The sequence below is a fragment of the Gymnoscopelus microlampas genome (assembly GCF_963454915.1).
Source record: "Gymnoscopelus microlampas genome assembly, chromosome: 14".
In the NCBI taxonomy this organism is placed as follows: domain Eukaryota; kingdom Metazoa; phylum Chordata; class Actinopteri; order Myctophiformes; family Myctophidae; genus Gymnoscopelus; species Gymnoscopelus microlampas.
Genome location: NC_139951.1, coordinates 18,151,692 through 18,174,699, shown reverse-complemented (window position 1 = coordinate 18,174,699; position 23,008 = coordinate 18,151,692). Strand labels below are relative to the sequence as shown.

Sequence of the window (23,008 nt, the reverse complement as noted above, 5' to 3'; positions counted from 1 at the left end):
TAAGCCCTTTGACTAAAGCCTTTTACTACAATTTAGCAGAGCGACTTTTCAGTAAGCATTGGCAAGGTAAAAAAATCAAATGCATAGAATTTAGAGAGAACAGTGTAGTGTCTCAATGACCATATGTAATGGAGTACGATCATTATCTCGACCAGGAGATCCTGTTGCAGATTCAACACTGACTTTAAAGAAACGGCACCCTCAAACATTTCAATGTGTGAAATACCGTACACTTATAAATGAAATGGTTGACCAAATTGGGAGAAAAAAGTTGTACTTTAATCAGCTATAGCTGATTATTGAAGTGTTATACTATGACCATGTATCAAAGGATAGACAGACAACCAATATGTGCTGTTGCAAAGCCAAAACTAGTTTCCTATACATCTATTGTCTTGAATAGATTTTGGCAGGTGTTCAACTGGATCTAGTCATTGGTCTCAGAGGTAGGTGCAGTACACAGAACTAAATATAACTATATACAAAATGCATCATAGTACCATGTACACTAAAAGGCTGGTATAGCAACTTGATATACGAAAGCACTAACCAAACAGTCAACGTTCCTTCCTTAAGTTTGTACACAAACTTCTGTACATATTTGTACCTGGAATATATCTTCTACATTTAACCCATGGTAAATATGTTTTACTGTAGAAACAAATAACAAAATTAATATAAAATAAAAACTTCCACTCTCTGCCTCTAATCACTGTTACAGTGTAAGCCTGCAAGAAAGCATGCGATATTCGATAACGTTGAATACCTCGATAACGATATGTCTCATAAGTTAAAAGAAATGCAGTACATAGTGCAGTCTTTTTTTGCAAACTAAAGACATTAATTCAAGAAAATTAAACATATCTAGCCTAACAGAAGGCAATATAATTGCAATAATAATATTAGGCCTTTTGCCTCACTGTAATACAGTGCAAATGAATATAAGGGACCATTTTTGTGCATATTGTTTGCAGTAATCATGGCACTTGTGGGGTTTGCTACTATGCACATTTTCTTGAGTCTTTCAAATATATCTACATGGGCAATCTGTTCACCTAAACAAAAAACATGTTCAGCAGACCTGTCAACTTGTATGATTTCTCCTCTGTGAAGTTTCATGTGTCTTTCAAAGTCACTCTTGCTCTGTGAGCAAACTGTTCACCACAAATATAACATTTAGGGATGCGCTCTTTTGCCTCTCATGTGACGTCTCAAAGCGGTCCTGCGCTTGAAACCTTTTCCGCAGACTTTGCAACAGAATGGTCTCTCCCCAGTATGATGGCTCATCACATGCCTTTTCACGTTTTGGCGATACTCAAACCCTTTCCCACAGACATGGCAATAAAACTGGATTTGTTTTGTCTCCCCAGCATGTTTGCTCTTAACGTGCCTTTTCATGTTTATGTGATATTCGAACCCTTTCCCACAGACATGGCAATAATACTGGTATTGATGTGGCTTCTCCTCGGTGTGTTGAGTTGAACTCATTGCGTGATCTTCAGCATCAGCCTGGGTATTCTGAGTACACTTATCATCAATATACATATCACTGGAACTGGACATCTGCTCCTCCTCCTCTTCTTCTTCCAGCTGGATCTCTGGATTATCCATCATGTCAGCCTGCTTGTCTCTGCTGTCCTGACTCGGAGCTACAAGCAGGTGTGGAGAGAGCAGCGGACGTCCTTCGGTTGCATTTAACGCCTCTCTAGTTTCTTTCATCTGCTGGGCTGGGCTGCTTGGCTGGCAATCTCCACCGCTGTTCCCCATCAACTGGACGCGGTGGAGAGTTACAGACAGGAGAGACAGATTTGTGAAACTTGGACTTGCGGTTGGACTCATTGTGTGGTCTTCAGTATCAGCCTGGGTATTCTTACTACACTTATCAATATTGCTGGAGCTGTATAGCTCCTCCTCTTCCTGCTGGATCTCTGGATTATCCACCATCATGTTGGCGCCAGCCTGTGCTGGACTGGACTTTGGTTCTTCATCTTCTGTCATCTGATCTACATCAATCTGGGAAAAACTACAGTGAGCCTCTCCTGACCCTCCAGACTTTTGACGTTCCTTCTTCTTAGTGTGTTGGCTCTTCATGTGCCTTTTCATGCTTCTGCAATACTTGAACCCTTTCTCACAGACAAGGCAATAATATTGGTTTTGATGAGATTGTTGTCCACCCTGATCGTCTCTGCTGTCTTGACTCGGAGCTAAAAGCAGGTGTGGAGAGAGCAGCTGACGTCCTTCGTTGGCATTTAATGCCTCTCTTGTTTCTTTCATCTGCTGGGCTGGGCTGCTTGGCCTGCAATCTACACCGCTGTTCTCCATCAACTGGATGCGCTGGAGAGGTATGGACAGATTTTTGAAACTTGGACTAGAGGTTGAACTCATTGTGTGCTCTTCAGCATCAGCCTGGGTATTCTGACTACACTTATCATCAATATTACTGGAACTGGATGGCTCCTCCTCCTCCTTATCCTCCTCTTCCTGCTGGATCTCTGGATTATCCATCATCATATTAGCTGCAGCCTGTCCTGGACTGGACTTTGGTACTTCATCTTCTGTCATCTGATCTACATCTATCTGGGAAAAACTACAGTGAGCCTCTCCTGACCCTCCAAACTTTTGATGTTTCTTCTTAGTGTGTTTGCTCTTCATGTGCCTTTCCATGCTTCTGCGATGGCTGAACCCTTTCTCACAGACAAGGCAATTATACTGGTTTTGATGAGATTGTTGTCCACCCTGATCGTCTCTGCTGTCTTGACTCGTAGCTACAAGCAGGTGCGTAGAGCGCAGCTGACGTCCTTCAGTTGCATTTAATGCCTCTCTAGTTTCTTTCATCTGCTGGGCTGGGCTGCTTGGCCTGCAATCTTCACCGCTGTTCTCCATCAACTGGATGCAGTGGAGAGGTATGGACAGATTTTTGAAACTTGGACTAGAGGTTGAACTCATCATGTGGTCCTCAGTAGCAGCCTGGATATTCTGACAACACTGATCATCAATATTACAGGAACTGGACATCTCCTTATCCTCCTCTTCCTGCTGGATCTCTGGATTATCCATAGTAATGTTGGCTGCAGCCTGTCCTGGAGTGGACTTTGGTTCTTCATCTTCTCTCATCTGATCTCCAGCCTCTCCTGACCCTCCAGACTCCTCTGCCTCATGGCAGCTGCAGAGGTTGTCTTCCGTGCCTGTGTGTTGGCACTCAGTGAGCTCCTCAAACCGGATGCTTGCAATAGAAACAGGATATACTGTGAACTGGGAGTCACTGCTGTCAGACTCCTCTTCCTTTTCACATACTGAGATGTGAACAGAGTGTTGGAGCTCACAACGTTGTACATCTAGAAGGAAAAGAGAAAATGTTGAACTAGCAACTCAAGACAATGGCCCTTTAGGGGGAAAGTGCAAATAATGGAATACATTATAGATACTGTTAGAAATCGTTTTCTAGCACTGCAACAATCGATTACTTATTTAAATAAAAACAAAGTGTGTTTTTTTGGTTTGTTTAATATCGACGAATTGATGTGATCGACTAAATCGATTAGCCCTGTTTTATCCTTAAATATTTTATATTGCAAATCTGCTATTTTTGAAAATTGATTCTAAAATATTTTAAATAAAAGAATAAATCAATTAGTATGATTTACTGTTGCACCTTACTTTACTATCAATTAAATTGCACTTGAAAATTGCAAATAATGGAAAAACTATTTTCCCAGAGGAAAATAAGTGTCTCACCACCATGAGGTCAGATAATAATTACCCATCATCATTATTTCAAATAGTAGGTGGAGAACAAGGGCTGGCTGCCCGCTGGCAATAGACCCTTATCACAGCAGACATTTTAACGTATAAACACAGCTGACACTGTAATGACATCGATTGTGGGTGTGTTTAATTTAGGTGTTATTTATTGTGTGTCAATATATAGACAGCTCATGTACAGTTAACTAAATACTGGCACATGAATTACTTGAATTAAACTAACACTCACAGTTAACACTATTAACCACTTAAGAATGGTCCCTCGGGGCTTTATGCTAGTGTCTTCTCAGTTCTCTGTTATTGTGGGGAAAGCGTACGCTGAAAATGGCCGATCGATAAGCTGGCGGGGCGTTGTGAGCTTGTCGATCTGCCGTTTTCAGCGAAGGCTTTCCCCACACAATACAGATAATGGGGTTTAAGTGGTTAATTTACCAGGCCTGGAATTTCATCATTTTAGGGGCACGGGCACTTGGCCTTTTTTTTTATGGCACTGTTGGCACAAATACCAAATACTGGGGCAGCAAGACCATCAAATAAAATAGCGATTTTAAGTCAACAGTACTTGTCCGGGCTGGACAAACTTTTGTTGCATGTCACTCCCCGACTCCCTTTCCCCGTGTCCTGTCTCTCTACATTGTAACTATCAATAAAGGCAAGAAAATTCGTCCTCAAGGGAACTGTGGCCTCGGGGATCAGGGCATGTAATATTTTGAGGTAGTACAATAGGAGAAATACCACAGCACACAGTCAGTCACACACGTTACTGTTTTGAAGAGAGCATTAGCTGCACTCAATCAGACTGTTCCCTCTAATCACATTATACATATCCTACAGGCGCCCAACCTGAACCTTGACTATGAATTGAATACCAAGGACCTCAATGGAAACAAGACCGCAAGGACTTTTTTGAACGGACTTTTTAGACAAAGTATTTTAAATGTAACTGTGCTGTTTTACATTTTTGTTGCCTAATAAGATATTCAATCAATCAATCAAAACCTCAAGCTGGTACAAGCTGATATTACTCACAGCCCCAGATAGACACAGTTGGCTCTGATTCCTGTGGAAATTATGCTCAGTGTGACTAACATCTCCCCAGAATTTGTGTAAAAGCTGACATTTTCAGCTTGTACTAGATCTGCTATTTTTGCTAAATGTCCGCCCCAGAATGGGGATGCTAGGGGTTCATGTGGTTAACTGAAACTTATCTCTGGTTCTTGACGTTAGAAGGAGTTCTCCTTAACGCTATGAGACTTTCGAGCCTTTGCACACACGCACCACAGGCTGCGCAGCCTCTCGTCTATAGTTAAAAAAAAAATACACTTTTGCTACTGTAGTTGTGTTGTATCTTAATACAACCAAAGAAGGCTTTACAGAGCCTGATATGAACATTCACAGAGACAATGCTTTAAGACTGATATTGAGAGCTTAGGACCTGAGATTAGATGGCCTAGCAGACATTCCTGAGTAGACAAAGAAAAATAGCTGTCTTGTTGGAAAAACATGCCACCTGACCTTAGTTGACCTTTAGGGTGCTGCCCACACACACACACACACACACACACACACACACACACACACACACACACACACACACTTTCAGATGCATTTTCAGATGGAGAACGCACATACACATACATGCACATTGAAGTACATCCTTGCACGCTCACACAGGTCACACACATTCACGTGGTTTTGAAGCCCTGTCGCGGGGGAGGGGGCCTGGGGAAGGGGCCCGGGTTAAGGGCCTGGGGGGGGCAAAAATAAATACTAAAAATGACAAGTCAGCTTTATCAAAACAAAACATGTGACTTCCATAGGGAATGAATTGAAACGGCCTTATGGAGGTAGTACCATTTTCCCGTTAGACAGCCGACCCCCCCCCCCCCCGCCCCTGTTCTTGTACCTACATTTTCCCCCCATTTTTTTGTTTTTTTGTTGTACATAGTGTTATTTTTTGCTGTTTTTTTTGTATTGATATTCGAACTGTGGTGCCACTATATATGTCTATGAATTGAATACCAAGGCCCTCATTGGAAACAAGTCCGCAAGGACTTTCATGAACGGATCTGTTAGACAAAGTATTTTAAATGTAACTGTGCTGTTTTAAAAATGTTGCCTAATAAAATATTCAATCAATCAATCAATCAATCAATCAATCAATCAATCAATCAATCAATATGCCTCACGTAAGGCATAAGGCAGCCATAAAACGCTTGTTCTAACTGTGTGAGGGTCGAGGGAGGCCCTAGACCCAAAATCCAGTATACACATCAAAAGTAGAAATTGAAAAAAATCCCCAAAAGATAGCACATCCAAAATGTCAAAGGACAAAGTAGTCACATTTCTACTTTTATTATTAGCACACACCAATAATCAAACGCTTCTAATAATACCTGTGAGAGCCGTTTGTTGTGGAACAGCGGCGGCCAGTAGTCGGCGTTGTCGGTCGATCTCCTCCTTCGCCAGACAAAGTTCCTCTTCATATTTCTCTATTATCTCTATTATTTCCACCGCACCGGCGTTAACTCGCTCGGTAATGTCCGAAATAATGCGTTTAGCTCTTAGAAACATGATGGTAGCGTTACTTTACCTTGTCTTTTTTCTTTAGAAGAACGCATGTAACAAACCGTTTAATACTGGGATGTTCACTAACAAATGTTTGTTTACTACTTTAGGCGCCCGCCATGCTGTTTATAAAAGGAAGTAGGAACAGCTTCCGCCACCCGCTGTTCTGGAGTTCTGGAGTGTGAACCAGTGTTGCCATATTATGTGAGAGAAATAAGCAACCAGGTCTAGGAAAAGTAACCTCGCGTTACCAGTCTTTCCACGATTGAAAAATAGCCGATCTACAAGCTCAGAACGCGTCGCATGTTGACGCGTTGTGAGCTTAGTAGATCTACAAAAACTCTTGCAATAAAATGTGGAATATTTTTTGAAACATTCTAACAACGCAAATGCTCCCTGGCACAAAACTGTTTCATGAAAATATCTGAGAACCACTGGTTTAAATGATAATAAATATATTTTTAAACATGCCTAAATAAGCAACTACACTTTTAGAAACAAGACCAAAAAACCGCAACCACCAATTTTTACAAGCAACTTTACAGAAAAAGAAGCCCAACGTCGCTTATAATAAGCGGACATGGCAACCCAGGTGTGAACTTTATCTGGACCTCATCCCCCGACTTTTTCGGGGGATTAACCTATAACCGGTCAGCCGTGAGGCAATCAAAGCTTCACAATCAATTCAAAGTGGGTGATGATGTTATCACAAGAAAAGAGGAAATTACCAACCTGAGTTCTATTTTAGAGGCAAACCTTTCTGGTGATAGAATGCCATGGCAACAAGAGTCATCAAAAAGGTCAACCAAACTTACCAAAGAACACATTTTTGGTAAAGGATTTCCTCTCTAGTCAGTTAGAATACTTTGAGGATTCTTACAGGGGCCCTCATCCCAAAACAAGGCTACTTCTTGGCCTTAATTAGTTGCTTATTTAGGCATGTTTAAAAATATATTTATTATCATTTAAACCTGTGGTTCTCAGATATTTTCATGAAACAGTTTTGTGCCAGGGAGCATTTGCGTTGTTAGAATGTTTCAAAAAATATTCCACATTTTATTGCAAGAGTTTTTGCTGATCTACTAAGCTCACAACGCGTCAACATGCGACGCGTTCTGAGCTTGTAGATCGGCTATTTTTCAATCGTGGAAAGACTGGTAACGCGAGGTTACTTTTCCTAGACCTGGTTGCTTATTTCTCTCACATAATATCGCAAACACTGGTTCACACTCCAGAACTCCAGAACAGCGGGTGGCGGAAGCTGTTCCTTTTATAAACAGCATGGCGGGCGCCTAAAGTAGTAAACAAACATTTGTTAGTGAACATCCCAGTTTTAAACGGTTTGTTACATGCGTTCTTCTAAAGAAAAAAGACAAGGTAAAGCAACGCTACCATCATGTTTCTAAGAGCTAAACGCATTATTTCGGCCATTACCGAGCGAGTTACTGCCGGTGCGGTGGAAATAATAGAGATAATAGAGAAATATGAAGAGGAACTTTGTCTGGCCAAGGAGGAGATCGACCGACAACGCCGACTATTGGCCGCCGCTGTTCCACAACAAACGACACTCACAGGTATTATTAGAAGCGTTTGATTATTGGTGTGTGCTAATAATAAAAGTAGAAATGTGAGTACTTTGTCCTTTGACATTTTGGATTTGCTATCTTTTGGGGATTCTTTTCAATTTCTACTTTTGATGTGTATACTGGATTTTGGGTCTAGGGCCTCCCTCGACCCTCACACAGTTAGAACAAGCGTTTTATGGCTGCCTTATGCCTTACGTGAGGCATATTGATTGATTGATTGAATATTTTATTAGGCACATTTTTTAAAACAGCACAGTTACATTTAAAATACTTTGTCTAACAGATCCGTTCATGAAGGGCCTTGGTATTCAATTCATAGACATATATAGTGGCACCACAGTTCGAATATCAATACAAAAAAAACAGCAAAAAATAACACTATGTACAACAAAAAAACAAAAAAATGGGGGAAAATGTAGGTACAAGAACAGGGGGGGTCGGCTGTCTAACGGGAAAATGGTACTACCTCCATAAGGCCGTTTCAATTCATTCCCTATGGAAGTCACATGTTTTGTTTTGATAAAGCTGACTTGTCATTTTTAGTATTTATTTTGGCCCCCCCAGGCCCTTTCCCCGGGCCCCTTCCCCAGGCCCCCTCCCCCGCGACAGGGCTTCAAAACCACGTGAATGTGTGTGACCTGTGTGTGACCTGTGTGGGCGTGCAAGAATGTACTTCAATGTGCATGTATGTGTATGTGCGTTCTCCATCTGAAAATGTGTGTGTGTGTGTGTGTGGGCAGCACCCTAAAGGTCAACTAAGGTCAGGTGGCATGTTTTTCCAACAAGACAGCTATTTTTCTTTGTCTGCTAGGCCATCTAATCTCAGGTCCTAAGCTCTCAATATCAGTCTTAAAGCCTTGTCTCTGTGAATGTTCAAATCAGGCTCTGTAAAGCCTTCTTTGGTTGTATTAAGATACAACACAACTACAGTAGCAAAAGTGTTTTTTTTTTTTTACTATAGACGAGAGGCTGCGCAGCCTGTGGTGCGTGTGTGCAAAGGCTCGAAAGTCTCATAGCGTTAAGGAGAACTCCTTCTAACGTCATGGACCAGAGATAAGTTTCAGTTAACCACATGAACCCCTAGCATCCCCATTCTGGGGCGGACATTTAGCAAAAATAGCAGATCTAGTACAAGCTGAAAATGTCAGCTTTTACACACATTCTGGGGAGATGTTAGTCACACTGAGCATAATTTCCACAGGAATCAGAGCCAACTGTGTCTATCTGGGGCTGTGAGTAATATCAGCTTGTACCAGCTTGAGGTTTTGATTGATTGATTGAATATCTTATTAGGCAACAAAAATGTAAAACAGCACAGTTACATTTAAAATACTTTGTCTAAAAAGTCTGTTCAAAAAAGTCCTTGCGGTCTTGTTTCCATTGAGGTCCTTGGTATTCAATTCATAGTCAAGGTTCAGGTTGGGCGCCTGTAGGATATGTATAATGTGATTAGAGGGAACAGTCTGATTGAGTGCAGCTAATGCTCTCTTCAAAACGTGTGTGACTGACTGTGTGCTGTGGTATTTCTCCTATTGTACTACCTCAAAATATTACATGCCCTGATCCCCGAGGCCACAGTTCCCTTGAGGACGAATTTTCTTGCCTTTATTGATAGTTACAATGTAGAGAGACAGGACACGGGGAAAGAGAGTCGGGGAGTGACATGCAACAAAAGTTTGTCCAGCCCGGACAAGTACTGTTGACTTAAAATCGCTATTTTATTTGATGGTCTTGCTGCCCCAGTATTTGTTATTTGTGTCAACAGTGCCAGTTAAAAAAAAAGGACAAGTGCCCGTGCCCCTAAAATGATGAAATTCCAGGCCTGGTAAATTAACCGCTTAAACCCCATTATCTGTATTGTGTGGGGAAAGCCTTCGCTGAAAACGGCAGATCGACAAGCTCACAGCGCCCCGCCAGCTTATCGATCGGCTCAACCATTCTTAAGTGGTTAATAGTGTTAACTGTGAGTGTTAGTTTAATTCAAGTGCTGCCATGTACCAGTATTTAGTTAACTGTACATGAGCTGTCTATATATTGACACACAATAAATAACACCTAAATTAAACACACCCACAATCAATGTCATTACAGTGTCAGCTGTGTTTATAAGTTAAAATGTCTGTTGTGATAAGGGTCTATTGCCAGCGGGCAGCCAGCCCTTGTTCTCCACCTACTATTTGAAATAATGATGATGGGTAATTATTATCTGACCTCATGGTGGTGAGACACTTATTTTACTCTATCCTCTGGGAAAATTGTTTTTCCATTATTTGCACTTTTCCAACAGTGCAATTTAATTGATAGTAAAGTAAGGTGCAACAGTAAATCATACTAATTGATTTTTTCTTTTATTTCAAAAAATATTTTAGAATCACTTTTCAAAAATAGCAGATCTGCAATATAAAATATTTAAGTATAAAACAGGGCTAATCGATTTAGTCGATCACATCAATTCGTCGATATTAAACAAACCAAAAAAACACACTTTGTTTTTATTTAAATAAGTAATCGATAGTTGCAGTGATAGAAAACGATTTCTAACAGTATCTATAATGTATTCCATTATTTGCACTTTCCCCCTAAAGGGCCATTGTCTTGAGTTCAACATTTTCTCTTTTCCTTCTAGATGTACAACGTTGTGAGCTCCAACACTCTGTTCACATCTCAGTATGTGAAAAGGAAGAGGAGTCTGACAGCAGTGACTCCCAGTTCACAGTATATCCTGTTTCTATTGCAAGCATCCGGTTTGAGGAGCTCACTGAGTGCCAACACACAGGCACGGAAGACAACCTCTGCAGCTGCCATGAGGCAGAGGAGTCTGGAGGGTCAGGAGAGGCTGGGGATCAGATGAGAGAAGATGAAGAACCAAAGTCCACTCCAGGACAGGCTGCAGCCAACATTACTATGGATAATCCAGAGATCCAGCAGGAAGAGGAGGATAAGGAGATGTCCAGTTCCTGTAATATTGATGATCAGTGTTGTCAGAATATCCAGGCTGCTACTGAGGACCACATGATGAGTTCAACCTCTAGTCCAAGTTTCAAAAATCTGTCCATACCTCTCCACTGCATCCAGTTGATGGAGAACAGCGGTGAAGATTGCAGGCCAAGCAGCCCAGCCCAGCAGATGAAAGAAACTAGAGAGGCATTAAATGCAACTGAAGGACGTCAGCTGCGCTCTACGCACCTGCTTGTAGCTACGAGTCAAGACAGCAGAGACGATCAGGGTGGACAACAATCTCATCAAAACCAGTATAATTGCCTTGTCTGTGAGAAAGGGTTCAACCATCGCAGAAGCATGGAAAGGCACATGAAGAGCAAACACACTAAGAAGAAACGTCAAAGGTTTGGAGGGTCAGGAGAGGCTCACTGTAGTTTTTCCAAGATAGATGTAGATCAGATGACAGAAGATGAAGTACCAAAGTCCAGTCCAGGACAGGCTGCAGCTAATATGATGATGGATAATCCAGAGATCCAGCAGGAAGAGGAGGATAAGGAGGAGGAGGAGCTATCCAGTTCCAGTAACATTGATGATAAGTGTAGTCAGAATACCCAGGCTGATGCTGACGATCACACAATGAGTTCAACCTCAAGTCCAAGTTTCAAAAATCTGTCCATACCTCTCCAGCGCATCCAGTTGATGGAGAACAGCGGTGTAGATTGCAGGCCAAGCAGCCCAGCCCAGCAGATGAAAGAAACTAGAGAGGCATTAAATGCCAACGAAGGACGCCAGCTGCTCTCTCCACACCTGCTTTTAGCTCCGAGTCAAGACAGCAGAGACGATCAGGGTGGACAACAATCTCATCAAAACCAATATTATTGGTTTTGCAGGCTGACATGATCCTGAAGGTATTTCTTTAGGGCAGTTTTGAAAGTGAGTAGGGTTTTAAACTCCCTCACCATTTTTAGTAGGGCATTCCACATTTTTGGCATTTTTGGCTTATTTAGGCATGTTTAAAAATATATTTATTATTTAGGCATGTTTAAAAATATATTTATTATTAATAAATATATTTTTAAACATGCCTAAATAAGCAACTACACTTTTAGAAACAAGACCAAAAAAACGCAACCACCAATTTTTACAAGCAACTTTACAGAAAAAGAAGCCCAACGTCGCTTATAATAAGCGGACATGGCAACCCAGATGTGAACTTTATCTGGACCTCTGCTCTGGACAGCCTCGCCGGGAAAAGGTCGGGGGATGAACCTATAACCGGTCAGCCGTGAGAGGCAATCAAAGCTTCACAATCAATTCAAAGTGGGTGATGATGTTATCACAAGAAAAGAGGAAATTACCAACCTGAGTTCTATTTTAGAGGCACACCTTTCTGGTGATAGAATGGCAACAAGAGTCATCAAAAAGGTCAACCAAACTTACCAAAGAACACATTTTTGGTAAAGGATTTCCTCTCTAGTCAGTTAGAATACTTTGAGGATTCTTACAGGGGCCCTCATCCCAAAACAAGGCTACTTCTTGGCCTTAAACCTACAACTCATCTAACACCTCCTCATTTTTCTAGGGTGGCTCAGGGTTGAGGACAGAGTACAGCAACTTGCAATGGGCCTGGTCTACAAGATACACCACAACATTAAGATACCCATGTACCTGTCAAAGTATTTCAAAAACGTAAACAAAGTCCACAATCACACAACACCAGAGGCAGCTCCACTAATCACATCCAACCCAGATTTGGCACAAACAAGGGGTTGAATCGTTCTCCTGCTATGCAACAAAAATGTGGAATGCCCTACTAAAAATGGCGAGGGAGTGTAAAACCCTACTCACTTTCAAAACTGCCCTAAAGAAATACCTTCAGGAGGCTGCAATTCGAAATGTCTCCATGAATTGAGTACGTGAAGACCCCATTTGAAACAAGCCAATGCGGCTTTTCTGGCCTTTTCAATCCTATTTAGTTGACCTTGTATTGTGAACTGTACTTCCATGTGCTTTTTCTCTGCAAACTTCTAAATAAAGTATTCAATCCATCAATCAAAAATAAAAATAGAAAATAAATAAATAGACCACTCGATCGCAATAGTGTCCTCCCAATAGTGGGGGGACATTCAGGCCCTATGCCCTATGCCTCTGGATATTTCACTTAGTTACTTCAATAAATAAAAAAATAAATAAAAAAACACAATGAAAACCAAAATAAATACTAAAAATGAATAATAATATTAATAACAACAGCAACAACAACAACAACTAATACCCGTAGTGTAAAGTATAAGTACATTTACTCAATACTGTATAGGCTACTACACTTTTGAGGCTTTTACTTTACTTGAGTATTTCCATTTTTGATACTTTATACTTCTACTCCAGTACACATCTCAGAGGCAAAAAAATACTTTTGACTGAAGCTGTCTTCGCAATGAGGAATAAAATAAGATGAAACAGCTGTCTTTTGGTCAATTTATTAAATCGTTTGGCAATCAAACAAACGGATGCAAGCCTGTCACACGGTCAGACTTGCACTGAAATCTTACTCCCACAGGCACACAGATAAAGTGTCTCTCAGGGGGTGGGGGGGGGGGGGGGGGGGGGGTTGTGAGATCATGATGCTACTTTCAGGCACACATGAAACAATGAGATACAAAAACATAGGTTTGTCACAACAACAGGTCATGACCCTTGTCATGGATAGCCCTCCTGGCTTTAGGTCCTAACTTCCTAACTAACACATTAGTAATGGGTGTCTCCTCATGCAGAGTTCTCAGGTCTTAACTCTGTACCTTAGTAATGCATGTCACAAAATGCAATCAGCACTCATGGCAAAAGTCACTTAGGAACCATAAACAAAGGTAGACTGTTTACACAAGATGTTCAAACAAAAATCAGATGTTAGTTCACGTCAATCTGTACAGATCTTACTTATATAGAGGTTTAGCATGGAAAATTCCTCAACAACTCCTCTACAATTATTTGACAGCTTTGATTAGATTTAAATAATTAATTCAATCAAAACATACATTAACCACGTCTATTTTTTTTGTAAACGTTTGACCAAAAGATTTAATTGAAATAACCATGAGGCCTACTTTTACTCTGGTACTCTATTGTATATCCAAGTGATATTTTGAACACATGCAGGCCTTTTACTGCATGTAACAGACTATTCTTATTTTGTGGTAGGCCTATTGCTTCTTAAAACAGAAGAAAAAGAAGGGGACAAATGTAATACCACTAACATTTCTCAGATTGTAGTTGCACTCATAGTTATAATTAAGTACTTCACCAATTCTCCAATCTTTACGGTAACTCAGAACCATGGAAACGGATATGAGTGCAGAAGCTTCCTTAGCAACGCGAAGCTCCGTCCTCCTCTCAGTATTATTTACTATTAGCCACAGCACATTTGCACAACATTACAAGGCATTGATGTGATCGTGAGCCATTTCTCAAATGAAACCATTTAAAAGACCGATTTGCTCTCTTTACCCTCATTTTAACTTACATTTTTAACATGAAATTGGCAAGAATATTGCGTAGAATAACGTTGGAGCTAACACGTTAGCTAGCTAGCATAACGTTCCCCCAGAGAGAGAGCTCCAGGTTAAAGCGGTGCAGGCTGAGCCTCAGCACTGACTGTGGTGTAAAGTAAGTACTGTACAATTTTGAGGTACTTTTACTTTACTGGAGTATTTCTATTCTTTTACTTCTACTCCACTACATCTCAGAGGCAAATATTGTACTTTTACTCCACTACAATTATTTGAAAACTTTAGTTACTAGTTACTTTGCAGTTACTGTACATTATTGTATTATAAAACATACATTAACCACTTTACCCCTGTTTTATATATAGGCTATTTGAAAATAACCCAGTTGTGAGCTTGTAGATCTGCTATTTTCAAACATTTTAGTACTTTTACTTTTGGTACTTTAAGTCCATTTTGATACCAACACATTTGGACTTTTACTCAAGTGCATTTTTAATTCCGGACTTTCACTTGTAAGAGTACGTCTACATTGCAGTGTTGATACTTTTACTTAAGTAAAACATTTGAGTACTTTTTCCACCACTGCACATAGGTGCCTTTGGACGAGATGAATGCCTGCTGTCTCTGTCTGTGGTGTTCGGTGCTACTCTGTGTGGTCTTGCTGTATGATGGACGTTTGGCTTGTTGTGCGGCCACTGATCCTCCTGAGTTGACTTCTCCTCCAACCACTGACAACAGCCTGGCAGATGATGGAGAAACGTCTAGCTCTACCACCTCCTCTCCATGGTGGTGGGCTACACAGCAACAGGAGGTATTATTCAGTGGTGTAAAGTAACTAAGTACACTTACTCAAGTACTGTACTTAAGTACAATTTGGAGGTATTTTTACTTCTTCAGTATTTTCAATTTTCAGTACTTTTACTTACTACTCCACTACATCTCAGAGGCAAATATTGTACTTGTACTCCACTACAATTATTTAAAAACTTTAGTTACTTTGTAGATTTTGATTATTATTACAAAACATACATAAACCACTTCAGCCCTATATGTCGGCCATTTGAAAATAGCCGATCTACAAGCTCACAATGCAACGCATTGTGAGCTTGTAGATCTGCTATTTTCTAAAGATTTTTATACATTTTATACATTTCAAAACTTGTGAAACGGGACATTTTGCACAATGACTACTGGCACTTTCAATACAGTTTGATACCAATACTTTGGAACTTTTACTTGAGTAACTTCTGAATTCTGGACTTTTACTTGTAACAGAGTATTTCTACATTGCAGTATTGGTACTTTTACTCATATAAAACTTTTTCCACCACTGGAGGTATTTGAAGCCACCGGGACCACTGAGATGGTAACCCAGGAAGCTGATTCCACCTCAAGCACAACTAACCCAATTCCATCAGAGGTTCCCACTACGGTACTGCATTCTGCAGCTCCATCTACGGCCACTGCAAAACCTGTGGTGATGACAGAGGGTGAAGCACAACATTCTGATGTAGCATACTCTAGTCTAGTCTATGGCAGTGGTTCTCAAAGTGTGGTCTGGGGACCCCCAAGGGGTCATTGGGGCGGGTTCCAGGGGGTCCCCAGCTAAATGAAGGGTAACTCGGAGAGTGTACAAATGGAACCAAATCGACTCATTTGTACACTCTCAGAGTTCTGGGGCTCCATGGCCTAATACATAGTAAACTGGGGGTCTTTAGAATGAAGACGTTTGAAAATCACTGCTCTACAGTGTTCTGTTTCGATTTTTTGTAGGTTTTACAAAAAAAACTGACCTGGACGATGTGTGTTCTTCTTAGTGTGTCTCTGTGATTTGACCCCAGACTTCTGTGACATCGGTTGCTGTTGTGATGTAAAAGATTGCGATATTGCTGACTTGAGGTCTGTCTTCACTGGATGTCCAGAGGAAGCCATGTAAGTAGCATTTGGTGTGTTAAAATCCACTGCACACCATCCTTTTAGCATGCAGCATTACAAAAATAACTACTGTGTTGCAGATCAGGAGTTTGCATTGACAAGTGGCTGATGTTCAAAGCCAATGTGGATGACTCTCTCATTACTGTCACCGACTCTTTGTTCTGTGTTCGACCGGAAGGTAAGTCTCCTCTTCTTGCCCACAAACTACAAGCTACATATCATTGGTATAGTTGTGTGTACTGTTTATTAGATTCATTTATTGGCAAAAATAATAATGTTATCTTTGAGGGAGGGGACCCTGAACCAATTGCAGGGCCATAAACAAATGTGGAGTCCACAAAGAATACACTATAGAGATCAGGATTTCCTCATTGTCAAATGGATTGAGATAACCATCAGTGATGCATTACACTCCCTGTGAGATGCTTAGGGGCATATTTCATTTTTGCCGCCTCCGAAGCATTTGATACCGTTGCTGAAACCTCTTATCTCCATATTTAAACCTTTTGTGTTTTTTCGGAATCTAACGTCCTACTTGATCATACCACAGCATCACACAAAAGCATCACACGTAGCAGATCCACAAGCTCGAAACGTGGCACGAAGCGACACGTTTTGAGCTTATAGATCTGCTACTTTTGCTACTTTCGAATTTGAATCCTGAAAAGTAACAATTTTGGACATATGAGGTTTCCACCCGACAGACGATGTATATCTTGCTACTTTGTTTGAAGGGATTTTACAGGAAGTCCAACCCACTAAATCTGTAGTCGGATTACTGTTGGCTGAAATGACCTGATACTGATCACAATTTCAATGTAGTGTCCCCATGAGCTATATTTTCATATCATTTAATTTGAAACAAAGATTTTCCTTTTCTCCCAACTTGTGTGTTCCCACAGGCAATGTCACAGCACCACAGACTCTGCCTGCCCTATCTGAGTATCCAGCGATAGGGGACTCCTACCATTTCTCACCACCACCACCCATAACCACTGCCCTCCACACCAGATCTTTCTACAGGGTGAGAGAGGCAGTTAGAACAGTGATTCCCAACCTCTGGGCCGGGGGCCCAGTGATGGGCCGTGAGGATATTGCAAGTGGGCCCCCAAATAATTGGCAAAACATTAAGATTTGAATGATAATGTTAATTTAATAAATGTCATATACTATTTTTCTTTAAAACCTAACATGAGTTTTCATTGTGAAACAGATGAATAGCAACTTAAAGTATACTACGTTAGTTCCATTAATCCAAACTGGAACACAATCGATTGATTGATCATTACAATAAACATGCTTTGAAAAGGCACGCATTTGGCTATGAGCTTTTCAAGTGGGCCCTGATCTAGACAAGGCTGGGAAACACTAGCAAACTATTCAGGTTTCCCTGTCCACAGGAATGTGATTTGAAAGCTTTGTCATTGTACCCCCATTTGTATTTTTTAATCGACAAAAGTGAAGTTTCCGAATGGTTTTGGAAGAGTTTATATAATTATGCCATTTTATGCTCTTTTTTAGGTTGATGATGTCATCCTAACTTATTTCACCACGTCCTCTGTGCGGGGACTTCTTCGTCAGCCATCTCCAGGAGTGGCATCTTCATCCTGTGTCAACCGCAACCCTGCAAGTAGGCTAACACCTTATCTTAGCTTGATGTTCCTGTAAACAAAAGCCTAATTTATACAGTGTACGTGTAACTCAACCCCTGAGAGTCCATGGCTCATTGAAATAGGTTGGAACGTCTCACACAGACTGTGAGCCTCTAGACTTATACCTCCTGAAATTTCCAGCGGTTCACACCGTTGCAATAGACACTGAACGCAAGTCTGAGCCGAGTATAAATGCCCAGATCTATAAGCTGTGAGTCATAGCTTGTCTTACACAGTATACACTAGGCCCTAGTGACTAGGGCCTAGTGTATAAGACAAGCTATGATGGCCATGTCATGACTAAAGCCTAGTGAATATAACCTGACTTCGCCAGATGGGGGCGGTATTGACTTCACAATACAGCCTCCATCTGGACTCGCTCAGACAGTAGAGCTGCCCGCACCGCTGCATAATATATTAACATATTTCCATCAGACAGTCCCCTGTTCTTCCTACCTCGCCCCGATGACAGCGTGCATGCCAACGCTTGGTCGCTTTGTAGCGTTTGTAGCTGCTAGTGTGAACGCAGAATTACATTTGATATACTGTATAGCAAAATCTGAATCATTTGTGATTAAATACACTCATTATACACTCTGATTTGTAAATGTACCTCCCTCCATCGCTCCCATGCCTCCAGAGTTCCTGAGGTCTGCGTCTCTGTCTTGTACCCGAGTGGTAACGCCACAGTCCTGTGTCTCAGACCCCAGTCTCAGTGCGCAATCCTACTTCTCTGACCTAAACCTCATCAAGGTCAGTGTGTCCACTTGCAGTACATGAGGTCTTGCACGTCATTCTACTTAACAGTACATGCTGTCGTACATGTCGTTCTACCTACAGTACAGGCTGCCATGGTACATCATCCTATGTATTGTACAGTACATGCTGCTGTCATGCATGTCATTCTGGTACTTCAAAGGCTTGGCGCACTCAACTAAAAGACACTTTGATCACTGTCGGGTGCAGATTCCAAACAATTAAGTACATCAAAAGAACAACCGCACTCATGAAAGTAGTCTTTTAAATGTATATATTAAATTGAATGTGTTGCAGCAGCAGTCATTAACAACGGACGTGTTTCGGCCTTCTGGCCTTCGTCAGGGTTTCTTTTGATGCATGTAATGCAAAAGCACAAACGGTAACCAGTCAATGTTTTCTTTGCAGCTCCCAGTACCAGAGACAGCGGAAGTAACAGATTTGCTGGTAAGAGAATCATTGCAGATGCTGAAAATATTTCATTGGCAGACCTTTTTTAATCTCTTTGAAAATAGACTTTGTCACCCGCATTAGTTGCAATAAGGCTCTGCCCTGTTGTTAGTTATTTTGCACTGAAAAAGGGAGAATATTGTGCTGAAGTTGAGCTTTTATGACGTGCCATTGAGCACACTATAGCAGCACCAATTCTTGTTTCAGATACAAGTTTCTCCACGGTATGAATGGCCAGCACCAAGACTACAAAATGATTCCTGTCTGAATGTGGTGTCAAAGGTTAGTACAAGGATCCAGTCCAGTGGATACATCTGCATATGGCATGTTTATTAACCTATAAATACTGTGTGCAATGATGGATAACTCCTTATCACTTTTATTGTTTATTGGAAATTTTGGCCTAGCTTATACCCGTAGCTTTTTTGTCATAGCTTGTCAATTAAAGCAGTATTCTTTGCATACATTTGCACATATCCCCAAATGTCAGCTTGCAGGAACAAATATATCTTTAGAATGAATAGATATTAGTTGTTATTTCATTTCTATAGTCATCATTTTTGTCATATAGAATAGGGTGCACTGCTGCCATCCAGATCGCATCTCAGATTCACGTTGTCCACTTGGACATACAGTAGCCTCTGGTCTTTCAGGACAAATTGAGAGCAAAAATAAGCATAACACAAACAGTTGATGTGCCACAGTCTCTATGGGGCAAAAACAAGATCAGTGCATTTATTGTTGACATAAACCAAAGTAAAATGTGTCTTTATCTTCGATCAGGAAGCTTTAAAGTTTTTGAAAACTTTTCCTTCACATTTCTACAGGTGCAGTTTGTTATACGATACACAGGGAGAGGTGAAATCACAAATGCAACAGTCAACATGGTCTTAGCAGATGTCGCTGTGAATCAAGTGCTGTCACAGACGCACACTGTGCAGTTCCAGGTAGTTTGTCACACCTGCACCTGCACGTTCTCTGACCTGCATGATCTCTATCTCAGGATTTATTCAAATCTGTGTGGTTTTAATATATTCAAAGATATTGCATATTTTGTGTTAAGCCAACAATTTCTCTCCTGCAGTTAGCCACACCCCGCCTTGGTCCACCAAGACCAACTGTTGGGGTCGGTCCGGTCGGACTTAAAGTGGGGTCTCCTGTCATTGTTCGTGTTGGTGAAGCTATCCAGCCAGTATCCTTGCCTCAGACACCACATTAACAGTTTTGTTTTAATCAGTATGGAAACTTGATGAAAAGATAGGAATGAACCTAGAATTTCCACCACAGTCTTAAAACGTTAGCCCGTTTTACACAGCATGTTTAAGGTGGGTAAGGTTGCAGCATTTGTTTGTGCTTCTGTGTAAAAAAGCAAGGGCATTGATTAATGATGGGTCTTAAAGACCTGTCGTTGTTACGCCACTATTGTGGGATTATTGTAATAAAAAGCAAGTCTTTTGCACACCTACAAAGGCGACAGGTGCATAGGAGAAGACCAAACGAGGGCCCAAACGTAATGAAAGAAAAAACTCCCAAAAAAAATCAAAAGAGAACCTGACTGAAACGTTGTTAAATTCCCATTCAATATTTTGTCTTGCATTTTATGACATGTGTGTAGGAGTTTTTTCTTTCATTGGGATTGCTGTAATAAAAGTGGCTTCTCATTGGACCGTCTAGCACTGTCCTCCTTGTTCCTTGACAGAGAATCAGCTTACTGTTCTTGGGGTGTTACAGGGAGGAGAGTGCTCCCATGATCCCAGCACTCGAGTCCCCGTCCTCTTCACGCACAACACCGTCACTGGCTGTACCTTCAGGTGAGGCAGCACTGTCCAGCATTCCCTTTTGTCAAGAGTTATTTTAGTTTGAAATGCAGAAAGGGCAGTCATGTTCTGTGCTTATACCAGATTTAAAGATGTTCTTTGCAGTCTGAATGTCAGAGTCAAATTTTTGATGAAATTGCAAATCAGTAAACATTCTAAAACTAGACTATGTTTAAGGCAGTTCTCATAGAGGGGTCCGGGAAGCCCCAGGGGTCCTCAGCAAAATGAGCAGTTTAATCACTTTATACTTTTGCTATTCAAAAGTGTCTTACGTACAAGTTCACAACACGTCGCATCACAACCTGGCACCTTCTCCAAAATCTTTTCAAATGGGGTCTGTGGCCAAATACATATAAATGTCCTTCACATGAAACAGGTTGAGAACCACTGGTTTAAGGAATGTATAGTTTAAGAGCAGGTCCAATGCGACAGTACAGGGCTGTACCATTGTACCTTTCAACTTTTTTCCTAATTTCTATATTTTGTCTTTCTCTGTATCCCATGTAAGTTCCCCATCTAATAACTGTTCTGAGCTGCGATCCCGGGTCTATGGGATTCTCCAGGGACAGGCTACTCCCGAGCTGATGGCCATGAGCTCAGGAGCCCAGCCGGACTGGACACGAGTCATCACTCAGCAGTGCACAGTCAGCTCACAGGTATGGCACAGCACATGCTTGGGCTACTAAACTAGTGGAGAAATACCTTTTTTTATTATTAAGTATTTGGAAATGCAAAATGTTAAACGTTTTAAATGTTTGGCAAATTCACGTAGTCTGCGATCTGAAAAGTTTGGCAAATTCTAAATTGCCGATCATGGAATTATTCACCTTCGCTGCAATAGCGTGGGAATCATTTGACTAATGCAGTGATAGCAAATTAATTGTGCAATAGTATTGATAATCAGACTGCTTTCCTGATGACTTATAATCGTGTCCTACAGTACATAATTAGAAAAGGTCCATACATGTCTGTATACTAATTGTGGTTCTCAACCACAATTAGCCTCGTTGTTCTCAACGTGGTGTCTGGGGACCCCCAGGGGTCCTTGAGGAGGTTCCAGGGGGTCCCCAGAAGAGTGTATGAAATGCAACAAAATGAACCTGTACACTCTCAAAAAAGAATCACTGTACAAATATTTTCTCTGTACTGTTGTTCCCTCTCTCAGGACACATGTGAGTCAGGCTGCCTTCTTCCTCGCTCCCTCTCTGTTCAAGTGCTGTGGGCTCGAATGGGTCTGCAGGACTTACCACAGAATTACATCCTGGGGGCCAAATACCTTTTCCACTGTCAGACGGTCAAGGTAGGCACACACATCTCTACTCCTAAGTAAAATGCCAATTGTCCTTTAGGGATGAGTTTATATATTTGAATAGTTGTGAATTTCTTTCCCCCATGAATGGTTTAGCTACAATGATCTAAAAGATGTACATGCTGCTGTTTCTATGTTTGTTTAATGTTGACACTCCAATGTAATGCTGTTATAATATACAATGGTGAATGGTTTCATTTGTCAGCTGAGCTGATTAATCTGAAGTGCCTACTTGTGTGGAATACTCTTTGACTAGTCAAACATTCGCTATTAAGACTAGTAGAATATATGAAAATGATTTTGTTCGTTCATGCACATCCCTAATGTTGATATCATTCAACCTTTTATTTTTTCAGTGTCCCATTGCATCCCCTCTGGTTCTGACCACTGAGGTGAGGTTTGCTGATGCTACAGTTTTACCAGAAGCCCCCAGGGGCGTACCTCAGCCTAATTGGAAGTTTCCCTTTGGTTTCTTCAGTAGAGGAGTGGCTGAGCTAGACGGCCACACCGCTAGCAAGAGCAGTGACCTTAGCAAGGTCACATGGAGAACCATGTTGTTCACAGTAATGTTCATAATGATGATGGGATTAGAATTCTTCACTGTGTAGATAGTTGGGCACCAGTGCAATTGTTTTTATACAGTATGTTGGGTACAGTTGTTATAGATTTGACATTCAGGAATGACTTCTCAAACGTTTCTGTTCATGAATGTTTCTGCGCTTTAGTC

At 41.1% G+C, this 23,008-nt stretch overlaps 2 protein-coding genes across 3 annotated transcripts; one reads left to right on the top strand and one right to left on the bottom strand.

Annotated features, from left to right (window-relative positions):
- Window positions 1-121: 121 nt before the first annotated feature.
- Window positions 122-6,407, bottom strand: LOC311059955 (uncharacterized protein). Its single transcript, XM_084078079.1, has 2 exons — window positions 6,159-6,407; window positions 122-3,335 (listed from the first exon to the last, which is right to left on the bottom strand). The coding sequence occupies exons 1-2, from the start codon at window positions 6,334-6,336 to the stop codon at window positions 1,177-1,179; spliced, it is 2,337 nt and encodes a 778-aa protein (XP_083934205.1). The 5' UTR covers window positions 6,337-6,407; the 3' UTR covers window positions 122-1,176.
- An 8,553-nt stretch (window positions 6,408-14,960) lies between these two features.
- Window positions 14,961-22,889, top strand: LOC311060310 (tectonic-3-like; the record flags this gene model as incomplete). Of its 2 annotated transcripts, none has more annotated exons than XM_084078449.1 (15): window positions 14,961-15,173; window positions 15,699-15,852; window positions 16,180-16,294; window positions 16,378-16,475; window positions 17,200-17,321; window positions 17,819-17,927; window positions 18,590-18,702; window positions 19,114-19,152; window positions 19,363-19,437; window positions 19,983-20,102; window positions 20,240-20,347; window positions 20,863-20,966; window positions 21,481-21,628; window positions 22,138-22,272; window positions 22,638-22,889. In XM_084078449.1, exons 1-15 carry the CDS (start codon window positions 14,970-14,972, stop codon window positions 22,887-22,889), a joined length of 1,896 nt encoding a protein of 631 aa, XP_083934575.1. In that variant the 5' UTR covers window positions 14,961-14,969. The 2 variants fall into 2 exon arrangements, with proteins under 2 accessions (XP_083934575.1, XP_083934574.1); XM_084078448.1 differs by having other exon boundaries at window positions 14,961-15,186; window positions 15,709-15,852.
- Window positions 22,890-23,008: the final 119 nt, after the last annotated feature.

What these genes read in the sequence shown, in the direction of transcription:
- LOC311059955 (XM_084078079.1), bottom strand. Translation starts at nt 6,336, where the DNA reads ATGTTTCTAAGAGCTAAACGCATTATTTCGGACATTACCGAGCGAGTT. An exon ending in ACAACAAACGGCTCTCACAG is followed by an intron (nt 3,336 to 6,158) that starts GTATTATTAGAA and finishes TTTTCCTTCTAG; the next exon opens with ATGTACAACGTTGTGAGCTC.